Source organism: Branchiostoma lanceolatum, chromosome 3 (assembly GCF_035083965.1).
Source record: "Branchiostoma lanceolatum isolate klBraLanc5 chromosome 3, klBraLanc5.hap2, whole genome shotgun sequence".
In the NCBI taxonomy this organism is placed as follows: Eukaryota; Metazoa; Chordata; class Leptocardii; order Amphioxiformes; family Branchiostomatidae; genus Branchiostoma; species Branchiostoma lanceolatum.
The window spans coordinates 11,556,404-11,573,582 of NC_089724.1; the positions used below are offsets into that span (position 1 = coordinate 11,556,404).

Below are 17,179 nucleotides of genomic sequence, written 5' to 3' on the forward strand. Positions count from 1 at the left end.
ATTGTATTACTTGCAGTGAAGAGAGCAGGCTGTGGTAAGGCTGATACACTTTAATTCATATAAACAACTACAAAACAATTTTACATTTCATCCTGTGAATGAAATCATCACTACGAACTTTGATAATTTGTATGAGATTTATGGTTGGTAGAACAATTGATTGCGTTGAAAGAGTGCATATGTGCTAGCAGACAGCAACAAGAAGAGGGATGAGAACTTACTGTTCAGCTTGTCAAATGTAGTGGACTAACAAGACGCATGTCTACCTTGAAAAATATTGCTAGGCACTTGTATTTGCAAGACATCAAATTTATTTCTTCCTGCAACATGTACAGCTTTCACAGATGTGCCAATGTGAAACATTCAGTCACGAGTATCAAATGAATTTACATTGACTTCCATTACCCAGTATGTGCATTTCCCTTTTTCAATTTCAGTGTCATCCAGAATCTGTTATTTCTGTCAAACTTTGCATCTTCCTCCCCATCAGTGCCTACAGGTACCACAGTGTTTGCACTTGGTTCTCCCTGGGTGTTCTGTTGGTCCTGCTCACATGAGCGCTTACTATCACTGGAGACTGGCTGGACATCTGTAAATGGGCTGACTGTGTTTCTATCGTGAGAGCTATATTCACAAGGCTCATAACTAAGATTTACTATGCCCAAGCCAGAATCCTTTCGCTGACGGCCAATCCACACAGTACTCAATGCCTCGTCTTCCACAGAAGAACAGTCGCTGTCACTCATGGGCATGGGTAGTGTTGACAGCAACCTTCTTCGGGTCATTGGGGAACACTTCTGTGGACCAATGTTACAAAGAAATTTTCAGCTCACATTCATTGCCTACCGTGTTAAAAGATTGCACTGTGGCTTATGTTAAAAGATAGGGGAATCCAATGGGGTTAGAGAAGGTGATTTACAAGGAATTGCCTTGGGATAAATCAGAAGTTTTTTTATATTTATTTTGGACTTACATTTCAGGTGAAATGTCTAATGTGTTGAATTATGAGTTTTAGTTCCTATTTATACAACCTGTGAGAGAACCTTCTTGGACAGGGATCATGCAAAACACCCACCAGATTAACCTTCTAACAGGGCATTACCCACCTGTATAATTTCCTGTTGTGAGGGACGAGGAGGGATCCTTGGTGTGTCCCGCCTTGTGTCAGAATAGGCTCTGCGTCTTGTATGGACAGACTTTGCTTCTGTGCTGTTAGCAAGGTCGGTCAGGCTTTGCACACGGCTTACCCGGAAAGTGGTGTCATTGTTGGAATTAGTTTGGCCACAGCAATCAGAACTGGCATCGGAGTCAGCAAGGCTAATGGTAATCTAAAAAGTAAGAAAAAAAGTTAAGTTCAATTTAGTTTGAGAAGACTGTTGTAAGTCAGATATTCGCATGAAACATTTTACATATTTGTTCTGCCATGACACACAAATATGCAGGTGGATACATTATTGATGCTAGATGTATGTAATATTACCTTAGGCAAATCAAATTTGCCTGATGTCTGAAGCTCATCTTTTGCCAGAATGTTTGCTCTCTCAAATTCATCGCCTTTCCTGCTGACATCTCTTCCCATCCTGTTCTTCACATCTAAGACACGGTCGTCTGTCAGAAATACGCTGCTGACGTCACTTCCTGCACGGCTTCTTCCAGTTGACAGGTCTTCCCCCAGTAGGCTCATCCTGCTGACGTCACTACACGATCCTTTCATGCTATTCCTAGACTTCTGGTGTTGTTTCTCGCCGGCTAGCAGATTCGCCATAGAGAGCTGGAAAGGTCCATTCAATTATATTATAGACACGCTCAGTCGACGTATATTATGTTTTGTTTTTACATATACCCAATATTATCAATACTTATTGTTCTAGGGGAAGATCATTTGCAAATTCTGTACGTATTACGGTAAAATAAATGTCGAATGCATTCACAGCAGAGGCGCATACTGTTGAAATGAAGGTAAAAGTTTCTGTATACTCTAATGTAAACGTGTCCTTACCTTGTCTTGAGCAGCCGCCATATGGACGTACGAGGTATCGTAGGGCCGGAGAAACATGGCAGGAACAAACCCCTCGTCTCCGCTGTACCTGCAAGATCAACAGCCATATGGTTGGTAGAAAAAAATCGTGTTTAAGACACTTAATGGTGTTTGATCTCGTGTTCATAGATATTTCAGCTGTACGTTTTTGTTTTGAAAAAAGGTTACCTCCTGAAAGTGATGGGTGTAACCAAACACGACTCGTTGCCCCGAACATTATAAAAACGGACGGTATCCCCATCCTCCAGCAGACCCGATATGTTCGGTAACGAACCGAACACATCGGGTCTGCTGGGAGGATGGGTATCCCTAGCCTGCTTCTACGTTTCATTCAAGCCAATCCAAATTGTCCCTTTGACCCTCTTCTATCCAAAATATTGTGTTACTTTGTCCAAAATATTCGAACTTTCCTCACCTTGCCAACCACCAACCATCGTCCGTTCTCTGGAGGACCTTCAGTACTGCACCTGCGCAGAAGGAGAGCTCGTCATCTTCGGTAGCCGTGTAGGGTCGGGTAGTGACGTACATGTACAGCTTGGCAGGGTCTGACAAGAAATGGTTGTTATATTAGGAATACATGTATATACACGTATATAATCTTGGATGCTACTTGAGCTCTCCCAATTGCAATCAGAGGGGAGTAAGTTGAGGAACGATAAATACCTAGTTTACAATCATGGTTATGTCACGGAGAAACATATCGACTAGACTCTAGAGTTAAGTTTTTTAGAATAGAAATAAAATAAAGTTTTCATGTTACCTTCCTGCCCACTATCGCTCCTGGATCCTGCCTGGGGTTGTCTGTCAGGGCTCTCCCCCGACTGAGTGTCCGGGCCTGTAGCAAGGTGTGTGTCCGTCTCCAGGTGAGACGCCGGGACCCAGCCCCGTTCACACGACGCGTTCTCGACCAGCCACCAACCTGAGGGTGGTAACGAAAGTTAGTAGGCAAAACCTAGCCCATTCTTCAGAAAAGTAAACTGTAAGAGGTATTACCGTATGTTCAAGTTTATTACCGTATGTTCGAGTTATCTATCAAACGACAAATTGACCACTACAAATATTCAAGTCTCTCACCTGAAGGTGTGGTATGAATGACGTCACACACTTCCCCTTCCTTCAGACTCAGTTCACCTTTAGACACGGCCTTATAGTCTGCCACTGCGCGGTAGGAGTCCAAATCAAAGAGCGGGGCAGAAATCTCAACATCTGCAACAAGACGCCAAGTCATTACGTAATTTGTCGTACTATCAAAAGGAAATGTAGAGAATGGCAGTATTCAAAAACATGATGATGATCATAGTCCACTCTGGCGCACTCTGAGAAACCTCTGTTACGGCCATGAGCTGTTATAGGGGTTCTACATTCGACTTACCACATGGTGACCGCGGTTGCTCCGGCTCTGCGGCCTCGGTTGGGATAATCATAACGGTCTTCCGACGTTTCTCACTGCAACAAACGGTGACATAAGTTAGAGACGATGACAAGAGAAAGCATTTCGGGGCAACAAAAACCAGGGCAACAACAAAAGTTGATGAATTGAGGTAACAAAAATTTATCAAATGTGAAAATAGCCAAGCCAGATTTGTTAGGTAATAACCAATTATAGCACAGCAACTAACTGAGTATGTGTGCCTTACTTTGTAAGGACGCCCTGATCCCTTACCTGTTCTGGGAGGACCTCAAGTCGTCGTCTGAAGGTGCGAAGAAACCTTGAAACAGCGGGGAGAGCACGATCTTGGAGTCCAGCCCCAGAAGATTCTTATTAAACAAAATAAGATAAAAGCATCTTAAGATTGTCCCCTGCTCTAAGATTAAGTAGTAAATGCTATAGTTTTGATACATAGAATACGATCATCGGTCGAATAGGACCAAACACCTATAGCTACTAAAGAAACATATATAAAAAGCTTGCGTTACAAAAACGAGCCGTGTCAGATTGGTCTCATACTCTGTGTTACACAATCTCTCACTGCCAGGGGCTAATTGGCTAGGAGCGTGATTACTCATACCTGACAGTATCCCTGCAGGTCCTTCTGCACACAGGCGAACCTCCCGACGGAGTACTTCCTCCCGAGGACCGGGCTGGACGGCTTGTCTACAGGAGGGGAGGGAGGGGGCGTGTCATCTTCATGACAAATGTCTTACTCGTGCACATGCTGTATATCTCAAACCGTGCAAATTGATACAGACGCTGGATTCTATGCGGCATTAGAATCCAGCGTCTGTATCGCGCAATCACAACAAGACCATTTCCTTTGTTCTGCGTGTATTTTTGTTGGCTTGATTTCTGACAGATGTTAGCAGAACCTTGCCCCTCTCACTAGTAATGTTCCCTGTCCGTCCCGTCCTGTTCACCACCTGTTACCGAAAACTCAACACTTACTTGGGAACTTGGGCAGCACCTTATCCTCCTCACGGAACTGGCCAGCCTCAACCGGAAACATCTCCTTCAGTTGTTTCTAAAAGGAGATGGATTCTCATTCACTTGAATTACTGAATACTACATGTTGTTGAGGCGGCAAGTTTTACTAACTGATTTTGTATATTCTTTGATCCACCATCGTTAACACGGATAACTTCATATTGTTTAGTTCTTTGATCGGTAGATAAACTAACCAAGATATAGTGGACAATCGTTGACAAAAGTTGACGTGTTTATGTTTAGTTCCATATATGATCATATATCCATGGTAACCTTACATGTAGCGCACGGAACTGCCTGTAGGACCGGTAGACCACCAGGCGGGACCCATCAGACCACAGCTCTGACACGATATACACCTGTATGGAACAACGTTGCGGTCAGTAATGTAGGGAACTTATAGATTACATTTGAACTGAATTAGATTCTGTAGGTAGAAGACGAGAAATGTCTGCGTGTGTCCGTGCGTTCGTACGGTACTCACGTGGTGCCTGCGCGGGGAGTAGCGCTTCTCCACCCCCAACACCTGCACATCCACCAGCCGGCGGCCCGAGTCCGACACGTCCGAGCGCAGAGACCAGCTGGAACCTGAGGGAGGAAATAATCTCATGTCAAGCAAAACTACCCACCTAGACCTTTTTAAATGAACAATGGTCTTGATTAGAAATCAATTGTAACGAACCTCAGGTTACAACTCAGTCAGGGACTGTCTACTCACCTCCTATGTCAGCTTGCAGTAGACCCAACATGTTCTTAGAAGACATGCGAAAACGTGACCGGAAAGTGATTGACAAAGGCAAGTCCTTATCAAATTTCTGACAAGGTAGTACGTGTGCTCAGATTCTCCAAGGAGGTTTTGGATTCTCCAAGTAGACGCTAATTGTCACGGTCAAGCGTTGAGAGGAGACAGTCTTTTGGGATGATAAATAGAGTTTGACTTTGCTTCCGTCCAGCAAGGCGTACGTCCGTGTTCAGACTGACCGGCTCTGCCGATGTGCGGTCAGTCTTAAATAAGCGGAGCAGACACACCACTCTGCCCCGCGGGCAAGGGCCAAACGTCAGTGGGTTATAGTGTTACATATCAGCACACTGACCAGTCGCAAGACAGAACCACTTACGTCAGCGGAGGTTCTGAAAACAAAAGCGAGTATCACGGTCCATTGGCATTGTGCGGCCGACACTCACCTACATGGTACAGCGTACGTCACATAAACCATGAAGCGCTCTAGAAATAGAATGTTATTTATCACAGACCTATATTACGATAACTGAAACAATGGAGGCAGCTGATAAGTGTAGAAGCTTATCATGACACAGGTTACCGCTCCAGGGTACGGCTGTCTTTTTGCGTCAAAAGCCTCATGTTAACAAAAGGGGTTAAGTGGCTCATTGTCCGGCCTCCAAATCTGTAATTCGTTTGATGACAACCACGCCTTTGGGTTGATTATTTTAATTACATCCAGTAATATGTCTTATCTTGGTTGTCGCTACCGGTAGAACGAGTGTCTTGTTGCCGTCATCGGAAGTTAAAACTTGCGCAGACCGAGAAGTGTGAAGGCGTGCCACTCCTTGGTACTCACTGTCATGCAACTCTACTTCTACTAGCTGTCAGTCAAAACGGTACTTTGGGTAATTATGTGAACTTCATGGAGGTACTATCATAAGAATACATTTGATTCTAAACCACAAAAATCAACACAATTACGTGAGACAATTAAGTCTTGTTGACAAACAGTATCTTTTAATGCCACATTGTGGCCTGACAACTCTGTGGTTGTAGGGGCAATACTAGAGGAAATGCATGCTGTTTAACAACCAATAGTAGCAAATTTTCTCTACATATATCTAACAAGTGCTAGTTGTAAGTAGCACTGCAATAATATTTTCGAAAGTGCTGGCATATCACTGTACAAGAATATCCTTTTTCCTGTTGCTAAATACTAGAAGTTAAAAATTCCTTACTGAGCCAAGTGTCAGCGACGTCGCCATAACCATGTCTGACGGCGCTGGTTATCAGGGCCATTTCGCGAGCGATGCAACGTGGAGCGATATGGTCCTGATGTAATGAGGGTGGGTCTTACTGGCTTAACAGATACATGTATGATTTGAGACATCATGTTGTTTAATTGGCTGCCACACGGGGGGATCTGGGTAGCTCTGAGAGAAGATAAGGGGTTCAAGACAGCAACTCCCTCATCAACTGGCATAGTGGATCATCACAATAACCTTTGTCTGTCAAGGCTCTATACAGAAAAGTTTGCTCCTTATTCCTGCACTTACTAATGGTACCATAACAAACACATCAGATGATAACACATTCATGATAGAACACAAGTTGAACCAGGTAAGACTAATTGTAAAATATTGATCTTGCTTGTCTGTCTGTCTGTCTGTCTGTCTGTCTGTCTGTCTGTAGAAATGTTATCAAAGCACCATTCTTGTGACTACAGACTAGGAAGACACCAGTATGAGTAGATTCATTCTGTTAAGCAGTTGTTTTCCATCAGTTCCACGTTCATCACATCATTTAAATTAAATGTGATTCTTTTGTGTTTCCAACAGCTCAAAGGACATGTGGACATCATATCGAGCAGACTTGAGATTACATCCACTGTTTTGAGACCATCTCCACAGTCACTGTGCAGTCCTGTACATAGTTTTCCTCTAGTCAGGAGAGGGGGATCCTATTCTTTCTGCAGCCTGGAGGAGGAACAGAAGAAACAATCCATTGGTAATCGATACACAGAATAAAATGAAAGTCATCAGGATTTAAGTTACAACCAGTCTGATATTTGAGTTTGACATATCATGAATAAACTCACCCTTTTCACACCAACAACTCATAAACAAAACATGCAAACACCAGCTTTTATGCATTGCTCTAATGTTTTCCTGCTATATATGAACGAAAGTGCCATTAGGTTACAACTCTAAGCTTTGACTTAGTCTGAAGCTTGCCAACTTGTGTTTGTAAACTGACTTGTATACATAAGAAATGTAAATTGACTTTTGCACATAAGAAAATATGCTGTTGGTTTATTGAGAAATGATGATGCTAATACTATCCTAAATCACACACAAACCTGACAGGTCTGTTGTTAAGTCTGTACACATTGTACAGTTGTACCTGACCGTGTCGTGCAGCTAACAGGATAGAAAGATTACTTACAACAAGTGTACAGTACCATTCTAACTGCCTACTAGTACACACCTTAAGAGCAGCTGTTTCTCTTCTGAGTTCCTTGATAACAGAGGCGAGCGCTTCTGGGTTGACCCCCTGTTCTATCAGACGTACACAGATGGACAGCGTCTCTGAGTCCAGCCCCGTGTTCAGTAGTCTGGAGATCTCCTGTAGAGCTAGGGACAGACAGGGTACATGTTACATGATAAAACTCTTCATCATGATTATCAGATGGATATCTGAAACATTTATCATATAAACAGTTCAAGAAAGATGACATTAGATGGACTACATTGGACTTAGATTATGATTTCACTGAATCACTTAAGATTAATGTTGGGACTCAAACCTAGCTGGCACAACAATAAATGTGTGCGTTAAGTTACGATCTTGTTGTTGTTGTTGTTGTCCTTGTTTAACGTCTATTACTTCGTTAGACATGGTCTCCAGGTGCTGTGCTGGTCGCTAGGTTTCAGTTCTTGTTGATTTCTCGCTAGGTTTTGAGCACTTGGTGACTTGAGGTAGCGTGTTGCTGGATGTGTTTCAGTTGAGCACGTCGAATCTGCGAGTGCACTCGATGTACTGGGAGAATGTTCTGTACATCTGTGTGTTGATTACGTCAGTGAGGTCTTCTCTCATTCCAGCTAGAGTGACGATGTCCGTGTGTCTGTTCTCCGCTGGCGTGCCGTAGGTCTCGTATGTGCTTTCGATCTCCTGCAGCATTTGGTGTCTTTCCCTTTCATAGCGGGCGCAGTGGTACAGGAAGTGGTTGGTAGTCTCCGGGGCGTCGCAGTTAGGGCAGTTTGGAGACGTCTCAGGGTTCTTCCAGTTTTGGTAGGCATTGAGTTTTGTGTGGCCACTGACTAATCGGTTGATGTTGATTTGTGTGCGTCTCTTTCCAAGTGCTTTTCCTTTCTTCTTCATGTTCATGGCTATCTTCTGCATGTATTCGCTTTTTGTGTTCAGCTTTGTTCTTCGGTCCCATCTCATGAGTGCTTGAGTTTCAATGTGTTTCGTGGCCTGTTGTCTTGTCCATGATGCGTTCATCTGGGTGTTAGCAGCTTCAGCTGCTGCTAACTTTGCCTCTTTGTCTGCAATCTCGTTGCCGGGTATGCCCATGTGACCGGGACACCATGTGAACTGTATTGTGTGTCCTTGTAGATGGAGGGAGCGTAGCTTGTTTCTGATGCTATGTACAAGGTTGTTGTATGCAGTGACTTGCTGTATACCTGTGACTGATTCTATTGCAGCCTTGCAGTCACATAGGATGAGGACATGATTAGCGGTAGATGGTCGTCTGGAGAGTGTTTCTATGGCTAGGTGAAGACCTTCCAGCTCCCCTTCGTAGTTGTTGGATCTGCTTGCCACTGGTTTACGCACTGCAAAGGGTTCAGTGCTTCCCCATTGTTCGTAAATGACAGCAGCACTGCCGGTGGGGCCTGGATTTCCCAGGGCAGAGCCGTCTGTGAAGACGACTGTTGTCGGATGTCTGTTGTCTGAGATGTTTTGTAGCATGTGTATGATGTCATCTCTTGCTTTGTCCTTTCCACCTGTGGTATGAGTTGTAGGTGTGAAGGAGCCGGTTATGGTGCCCATGACAAAGGGGGGTAGTCTTCTGTCGTAATATGGTTCCTTGTCTACTGTGTGTTCCTCTAGCTCTTCCCTCAGCTCGTTGAATCTGGTCTGTAGCAGGTGCAGCTGGGATCCCGTCTGGTTGGCTGTTTTTTGAGATTTCATGTGTGTGATGGCGTCGTAGATGGGGTTTCCTGTGTGCTTTGTTGCCATTCTCAGGTAGCTCTGGGCTTGTCTGCATGTGAGATGTATGTCGATCGGTGGTACCCCTGTGATTGCTTCCAGTGCTTCTGTGCTTGTCCATTCAAGACACCCAGTTGCAGCTAGGAGTGCTTGTCTTTGGACAGGTGTGTAGGCTTTTTCCAGTTTGTCCATGGCGGAGACGGTGCATTCTGCTGCGTAGTCTAGGATTGGTCTGACTAGAGTGTTGTACAGGAGGATTTGAGCCTGTTGGTTTGGGTTGTTCGTCGCTTGTGTCACTTTGCTTACTGCCTTCAGGGCTTTGAAAGCTTTCGTCTGTGTTGTCTTGATGTGTTTCTCGAAGGTCAGCTGCTTGTCTAGGGTTACCCCTACCAGTTTGAAGTCGTTGACCACCTGTACGTCTTTGTTGTTGATTTTGAGGTCTGCAGTGTTAGTTCTGTCAGCATGTGGGGGTGGGAAGATCATCGCCTTAGTTTTGTCGTGTGCGACTTTCATGTTCCACAAAGGGCACCATTCATGGATGACTTTGGACATCCCTTCTTCTACGCTTTCTCTCACAGCTTTGATGTCTTCGCCAGTCTTCCAGGCAGCTGCATCATCTGCGTATTGGAAGTTGTCCAGGTTGCTGTTAGTGTAAGCGTCTGCCGTGTACAGGTTGCAGAGGGTGGTGGAGAGAACAGCCCCTTGTGGGATGCCGACTTTGCTTTGTTGTGTTTGGGTGGTGATGGAATTTACTCTGAAAGATGTCTCTCTGTCCCGGAGGAAGGTGTTGAGGTAGCACAGCATCCTTCCTTTGACACCTTTAGTGATGACTTTGTAGAGTAGACCTTCTTGCCAGATCCTGTCAAAGCATGATTCATAGTCTGCAAAGACAGCCACGGTGGTTTTGTTTTGTTTCCATCCCTCCGTGATGTTTTGAGTGAGCCTCAGTACTCCATGTGATGCACACCTGTTCCTTCGGTAGGCTTCTTGGGTCGGAGCTAAGTGGTTGTTGACTTCTGCCCACCATGTGAGTCTGCTGTTGATCATTCTTTCCATTATTTTGCCGATTACACTGGATAGTGTAATGGGACGGTAGGACTTGATTTGGTTGTAGCTGTCTTTGCCTGGCTTCCGTATGAGTACCTTTGTGTCCTGCTTCATTTGTTTGGGTAGTTGCCCGTGCTTCCATATGGTTTGCAGCATGTGAAGTAGCGCTTGAACTAATGCAGGTCCGCCTTTCTTGATCATGATTGGGTGTATTCCTTCTATGGGGCTGGGTGCAGAGTTAGTGTTCATTCTGTTAATGGCAGCTTGGACTTCTTCTTCTTGGACTTAGTACCTCACGATCTAAGTATAGAACTGAAGTGATGTTGTGGCACTTATAATTTCTAGCACTGAAAGATTCAGATTCAAAACACATTTTTACTAAACAGTCTTATGGTGACCTCTTCAACGTAACATGCATTTATACACCAGTATCGAATCTTCAACAACCAAAGAGAAGATGTGCTTTCTCTCTACCCTCCGTTCCTTCTATGAACCCCACACGACCGAGTACTTACTGTCCATCGCCTCCCGAACAGAATTTGTTCGCGCCTCCGCCATTTTCAACTCAAATCTCGCCGCACACCAAATCTCGCGTGGTTTGGATTACCCACTAGTCTTTTCGAAAAATGCTGGCCTGTGGTTGGTCGGTGTGACGTCAGGGGGAAACATTTAAAAACTTGATCAGCTGCACTTGTGAGGAGAGTCGCTTCGATTGATCCCGATTTTCTCTATTTAGACAACATTTCAGGAGCCACAGCGTCCGCAGATGTGTACATGAGATAATCAAGGTTTTGTACGTACCCCCAACTGGAGATCTAGACTCTGGTTTGGACGGAAAACGTGAGACACCTTCCATTTTTGTCTGTGCTGAGAAAACGTCTTGTGTGGGCTTGATCAATGATGATGAATGCATGCGATTGTTATGGAAAATTTTAAGTGATATGATTATGAATCCCTCAGAAGAAGGTCTTTATAAAATCATAGGCTGTAGTAGCTTTCGACTCTGACCCATCAAATCAAATGCAAATCTGTCTGTGTGTGACTGTCTTTAGTTAATTTGCAAGAAGGTCTCGGCATAATTTTTGTGGTTCAAACTGAACGTGTCCAAATATTATTTTATTATTAGCTTATTTTTAACTGACCATATCAAATTATGATAAAGCTTGTCTGATTGATGTGCATTGGTTATTGTGTGCGACCTGCAGTATCATGGCCGAGGAGACTCCCTCCAGTTCGCAGGGATCAGCCAGTAAACCATCCATGGTGGGGATGGAGGACAGCTTGTACCTCACTGCCTCACAGGGATCTACCATTAACCCATTCGAGGTGGGGGTGGAGGACAGACTGCACCTCACAGCCCTCAGTCCCTCTGTGTTCGACAAGGTGGGGTCAACCCCCTCCTCAAGAAGCACGGTGAGTCAGCTACCATCTGAGAACATGCTGTTATGTCAACATTAACCTGTGCTTTGTTTGACTCCTAGTCCTAGCTATGCCGGCATGTATGTTACAGAATGGAATTATAATTTATATCTCCTGAGTACAACTACAACTGTCCACTCTTCCCCGTCTCCAGGAATTCCGCTGGTCCATCGACCAGATGGCCATCCTGCACCCAGCAGACATCCCCATGGAGGAGGTCTCCAAGCAACACGACACGCTGCATCTTACGTAAGTCTGGCAATAACACGACACACTGCATCTAACGTAAGTCTGCCAATAACACGACACGCTGCATCTAACGTAAGTCTGCCAATAACACGACACGCTGCATCTAACGTAAGTCTGCCAATAACGCGACACGCTGCATCTAACGTAAGTCTGCCAATAACACGACACGCTGCATCTAACGTAAGTCTGCCAATAACACGACACGCTGCATCTAACGTAAGTCTGCCGATAACACAACACACTACATCTTAGTTCCTACATAAGTCTGCCATTAACAGGGCACATTGCACCTTATGTAACTTAATTCTCCCAATAACAAGACACACTGCATATGTCATAAATCTGCCACAACACAATAACACAACACACCCTATTTATCTAAGTCTTCTACGTATACATTTGTACCAGCACATTGTACATACATGATGTCTCATAAGAGCTCATAAGATCGGCAAAATTTTCATAAGCTAGGGATGCTTCTTCCTTTTCATCCACGGTCGTATATGATAAACTCTGATAAACATGAAGGAGACCTTGTCGTGTTGTGCCATTAGCCATGACAGGGATGTGGAGGAGAAGGCACAGCGAGCCATCAACCAGTTCTTCTCCCAGTCTGTCGTTGTGCCGTCACCATGGACACAGTCATCACCACGCAGGAAAACCAGAATGACAGGACAGCAAGGTAAATGTTCACAGGTGGTACCACTATCATGTTTATCTAGATCATGAATTCTGGAGTATTTGTACCTGGCACTGAGCAGTGTCAACAACTTAAACATATATGCTGACCTAGATTAGTAATATACTAGTAAGTTTCAGCTCCTTTTGGGTAGAATACTAGCAACCTGCAGTGCATACCAAGAAAAAGTATGCATATTAGTTACTAGCATAGCTTACAAAGAAAGCTTTACAAAGAAATCCTAAGTGTTGAAGTGAAGCAAAAGTCACAGAATAGGATCCTAAATTGTGTAATCTTATATGGTTTCTGGATGTGCTACAGGTGGGGCAGAAGGTGCTGACCAAGAGGCTTCCTTCACAGAAACCAGAGCAAAGGAAGGGACATCACATGGTAAATTCAGCACCTAGCAACTCTCTTGAGTATTTCCAATTCAAACCATACTGTCCATTGCTGCTGGATTACATGCATTTGTTTTTGTGAGTTAAATCTATACAGAAAAAGACATGACATCAATAATGACACATGGGAGATTGAAAGGCCTGTGACCAGATTATAGTTCTACAGTGCTTTCATTTTAATCCATGTTATTTTGATGTTTGTTGATCTTTTTGTCCAGCTTCCTGCCAGACATTACTGACACTACCTCCAGACTTCAACTTGGAAGCCATTCTGGGTGAGTTGTGCTTAAGAGTTCCTCATACACAATCGTTCTGTTACAGCCTTCATACAATTTCACAGGTTCATCATACATGGAGTTCATTATGTACCCCCCCCCCCCCTCAGGTCCAGAGTATTTCTCGACCCCCCAGCCTGTCCCAGAGGACCAAGAGCAGGAGGTATTAAGCACGTCATCCCTCAGAAGGAAGCTGTTCTTCCAGGGTGACCTGTCCACCCCCTTCAGTCCTGTCAAGTCGAGCAGTCCAAAGTGTAAGAAAGGTGGTGGTCAGTCCATGGACTCCCCACCCCTCTCACCTGTCAATCGTGCTGCCTCTACCTGCCAGGTCCACGTCAGAAGCAGCCCACTGCTCAAGACACCAAGCTCTGTAAGTTTGTCTTTACAATCAAACTAAGACAGGAAAAGTGTTGATGTCAGGTAGTAAATGTGTGTCATTGTGATTTGTGTGCTACTCATGCTAGGTTAGATCTGTTGCTCTCCTTACAAGGTCTGACTGATAATGACTCCTTGTCAACAAACATTTTTGTTTCCATGGCAACTGACCAACCACTGAATTTCTCCCAGGGTTCCCAGTTTTCTTCAAGTCCCATCATCCTTAGCAAAATGACACCCAGCAACAGACTGACCACCACGCCCAAACCCAGCCGCTCGTCAATCATACCAGTTTCCATGGGAACACCTGCCATTTCACCCATCGGGAAGTCAGTCCTCAGGACACCCAGCTCAAGTACTGCATTCTCCTTGCTATATATTTTTATTGAGATTATGTTCCTCATTGGACACACAAACTAATTTCTGGCCATGTTACCTGCAACTGTGTATTGATTTTGCTGCTACAAAACAGTCCAACTAAGATTAAAAAGTGCTTCACACTCGACATGAGCTATCCTCCTTCACTTCTAATGATGTCTTCTCCACTCTTCACCAGGTGACCGTGATGTCAGTGTGTTCACCATCCCCGCCACCCCCTCCTGCAGGAGAATAAAGGACACCCCCTCCCCCTGTAGTCATGCAAGGCTCAGGTAGGTATCCATTACCTCTTTTCTTATGACCTCACTGAAACGTGGCCAACAGGCTGATTTGAGTTTGTCATGAATAGATGAAGACTCTAAGTAAATACATGTTGCCAAATTCCTACAGGGCTATTTCAATTTGAAAAGCAATCAGGTGGGAAATTTCTTACAGTTTCTAAAATGAGGCACATGTATTAACACATATTCTATTTGTCTCTCCTTTCCTAATTCTGATTCATGCCCCCCCCCCTCCAGTGCCATGAATACCCCAAACCTGTCCCCTATTGGAGCTGTCCAGCGGTACTGCAGACCGACCTTCAATAGGAACAACTCGTCCACCTCCACCAGCCCGCGGGAGAGCACGGCCAGGCGAGGCAGCCATGTTCTGTCTCTCAGCTTTGCAGGTATGTGTCATTTAACACAGCAACAGCAACAATAGCAAATTCTGGTTGGTTGTTGCCATACAGATTACTGCTACACTGTATATTAAAATACTAGTAAGTATACTATCTGCAGTTGTCTGTTCACCAGTCTGGTTGATATTTAGTTGTAGACAACTTTGCCATAAATTTTCCTTTGAAACAGCCCTTATAAAAAAAAGTACCTTCTCAACAGATGAGGAGAAGCCTCAACACGAGACTACTGAGTCGAACTGTCAGCCTGTCCTGCTTGGTTGCCTAGAGGTGCATCATGAGAGTCCACCTGAGTCGCAATCTAACATGGACCACAGCTGCCACGGTAACACTACTGAGGAAGTACTGTTAGCCAATGGCATCCTGGTAACCGTTAGCGATGGAGGGTTCTCAGGAGAAAGAGCCAGTCGGAAGTACCCAGATCACTACTACTGTGATTTTGACATCGTTCCCCCTGGGTCAGAGGTCAACCACGACTGCAGCCAGATGCAGGTGGACAGCGGAATCAACTGTCAGACAAGCTCGTCCATGGAAGTGGAAGGGGCGGAGACAGAGAAGGAAAACGTACGCAATGTTTCAAGGAGACTCCTTACTGCGACAAAGTGTAAGCTTGAGAGCGTGCCAGAAAATGTGTCCATGGAGGTCATGGATGAGGACAAAATGGCCGACATGGTCAAGCACAGTCAAGGTCAAACAGACTGTGACCCAGGGACAGGTGTGTTCTGCAGGAAGCAGCCACTAGTGGAATCCAGCAATGTACAAGAAGACTTCCACAATAGGTAGTAGGGCAAGGTGCTTTAGTCATTATAGGTTCTAGATGCAGAGTATAAAAGGTTGAAGAACACATAACTGATTACTCGGGGAAAACACAAAAAAAGGTCAAATCAAGGGCTAAAGACATCCGGAATCAGGAGGAAAAGACATTAGTTTTAGAGAAGACTTCATCATTGTTTTATCTAATTATCAAGCAAAAATGCACTGTACAGAATCTAAAGTCAAAGGAAATTGTATTTCACTGTATCATTTTGCAAATGACAGTAATGAAAATCTCAGCAAATACCAAGGGAAGAAAAATCAAGGTGCTAAAAGATCAGAAAAAAATTACATGCTGTTGTTCATTCTTTTGGATACTAAAAATGTATACAGATGCTATCATTGGAAGATTCCAAGTTATTCAGGGATGTGTGCATGCAAACTTTTTTCACTTCTTAGTTCTTGTTACTTATTAGTTCTCAGCTTCTCTACAACAGTTCTTGAGACAGACTAATGACTGGGTTTATTCAAGTGCAGCTATGATGCAATTTGTATTGAAAAGCTTTAAAAGTTGTAAAGGAAATGTAAACTTTTTTACTACATGTAGTTGATGAAATGTTTTTCTTGTCTTCTTTACATGTGGGTCTATATGCATGTGACACTACGAGACAGATGAGCTATGTCACGTAATGTGCAAGTTATTTTTCTACTGTCAAAGTGTATGTACATGTAGGTAGGTCAACACATTAATACTGTATATGGTATTGTATGTCTACACTGTACATTTGGGTCTGTGTAGAACTTGATACATCTACATCTATGTTCCATCTCAAAGTCAAATGTGAACAGAAGGGAAATAATCATGAGCATCCCTTAAAGCTAACTTTTGTACAGGTGGCTGAAAACATGTTCATGGAAATGTGCTTCTAATGTTGTTTAATATGTCTGTCATGATTGCCATTAAGTAAATGACCTGTAGTACAAAACAGAGATATTGACTTTTGTTTGCCTTTGTGATTCTGTGATTTTGGAATACCATTTTGATCCAGACTAAGGCAGAAAGCTCTGTGTTTATAAATTTTAGATAACATCAATGTGTGTAGTAACCCGAAAGACCACAGAATAATATTTCTACCACCAGTATATTAAGTCTGAAACATTTTTTTTGTGACTAGATTCAAGAACACTAGCCTCCTTCGCAGACTTCCTATAATGGCGGCGTATATATTGGGAGGGGGAGGGGCAAGGTTCTCTAATGCCGCACGGGAGTTGTGTAGCCAAGGGAGTTGTGTAGCCGAGGGACGATGTCCCTCGGCTACACAACTCCCTTGGCCACACAACTCCCTTGCCGGCATTAGAGAACCTTTCCCCCCCTCCCAACATATATACGCCGCCGTTATAGGAAGTCCGCGAAGGAGGCTACAAGAACACAGTGAATTCTATTAACTGCAGACAAATGTTATTGAAGACATGTATATCCTTATTGACAGTAACTGAATAAGGATATGACATGTATTGATATATTGTCAGCAAT

General features: G+C 44.0%; 3 protein-coding genes across 5 annotated transcripts in view; 1 reads left to right on the forward strand and 2 right to left on the reverse strand.

The window, feature by feature from the left end:
• LOC136430263 (mitotic-spindle organizing protein 1-like) overlaps positions 1–11,091 on the reverse strand; it is a 23,755-nt gene extending 12,664 nt beyond the window's left edge. The window contains exons 1-3 of one of the 2 annotated variants that reach the window (XM_066420713.1): positions 10,959–11,091; positions 7,672–7,817; positions 7,079–7,160 (exon numbers count right to left, since the gene is read on the reverse strand). In XM_066420713.1, the coding sequence (XP_066276810.1) occupies positions 7,125–7,160; positions 7,672–7,817; positions 10,959–11,001 (225 nt within the window). In that variant the 5' untranslated portion in view covers positions 11,002–11,091 and the 3' untranslated portion in view covers positions 7,079–7,124. Of the gene's footprint in view, positions 1–6,179; positions 7,161–7,671; positions 7,818–10,958 lie in introns of those variants that run through there. The other variant, XM_066420712.1, reaches the window with a different exon arrangement.
• On the reverse strand, positions 36–5,635 carry LOC136430258 (uncharacterized). 2 transcript variants are annotated; one of them, XM_066420706.1, is made up of 14 exons: positions 5,179–5,635; positions 4,945–5,048; positions 4,739–4,819; positions 4,422–4,497; positions 4,048–4,133; positions 3,702–3,796; positions 3,411–3,484; positions 3,113–3,244; positions 2,799–2,957; positions 2,454–2,583; positions 2,000–2,087; positions 1,481–1,771; positions 1,107–1,328; positions 36–794 (listed from the first exon to the last, which is right to left on the reverse strand). In XM_066420706.1, the coding sequence occupies exons 1-14, from the start codon at positions 5,222–5,224 to the stop codon at positions 402–404; spliced, it is 1,977 nt and encodes a 658-aa protein (XP_066276803.1). In that variant the 5' UTR covers positions 5,225–5,635; the 3' UTR covers positions 36–401. The 2 variants fall into 2 exon arrangements, with proteins under 2 accessions (XP_066276803.1, XP_066276801.1); XM_066420704.1 differs by having other exon boundaries at positions 36–797; positions 5,179–5,625.
• A 33-nt stretch (positions 11,092–11,124) lies between the features above and the next one.
• Positions 11,125–16,635, forward strand: LOC136430259 (protein aurora borealis-like). The gene is made up of 11 exons (XM_066420707.1): positions 11,125–11,283; positions 11,649–11,856; positions 12,017–12,111; positions 12,666–12,793; positions 13,112–13,180; positions 13,407–13,463; positions 13,574–13,833; positions 14,031–14,193; positions 14,395–14,488; positions 14,735–14,883; positions 15,095–16,635. The coding sequence occupies exons 2-11, from the start codon at positions 11,653–11,655 to the stop codon at positions 15,673–15,675; spliced, it is 1,800 nt and encodes a 599-aa protein (XP_066276804.1). The 5' UTR covers positions 11,125–11,283; positions 11,649–11,652; the 3' UTR covers positions 15,676–16,635.
• The last annotated feature ends 544 nt before the right edge of the window (positions 16,636–17,179 follow it).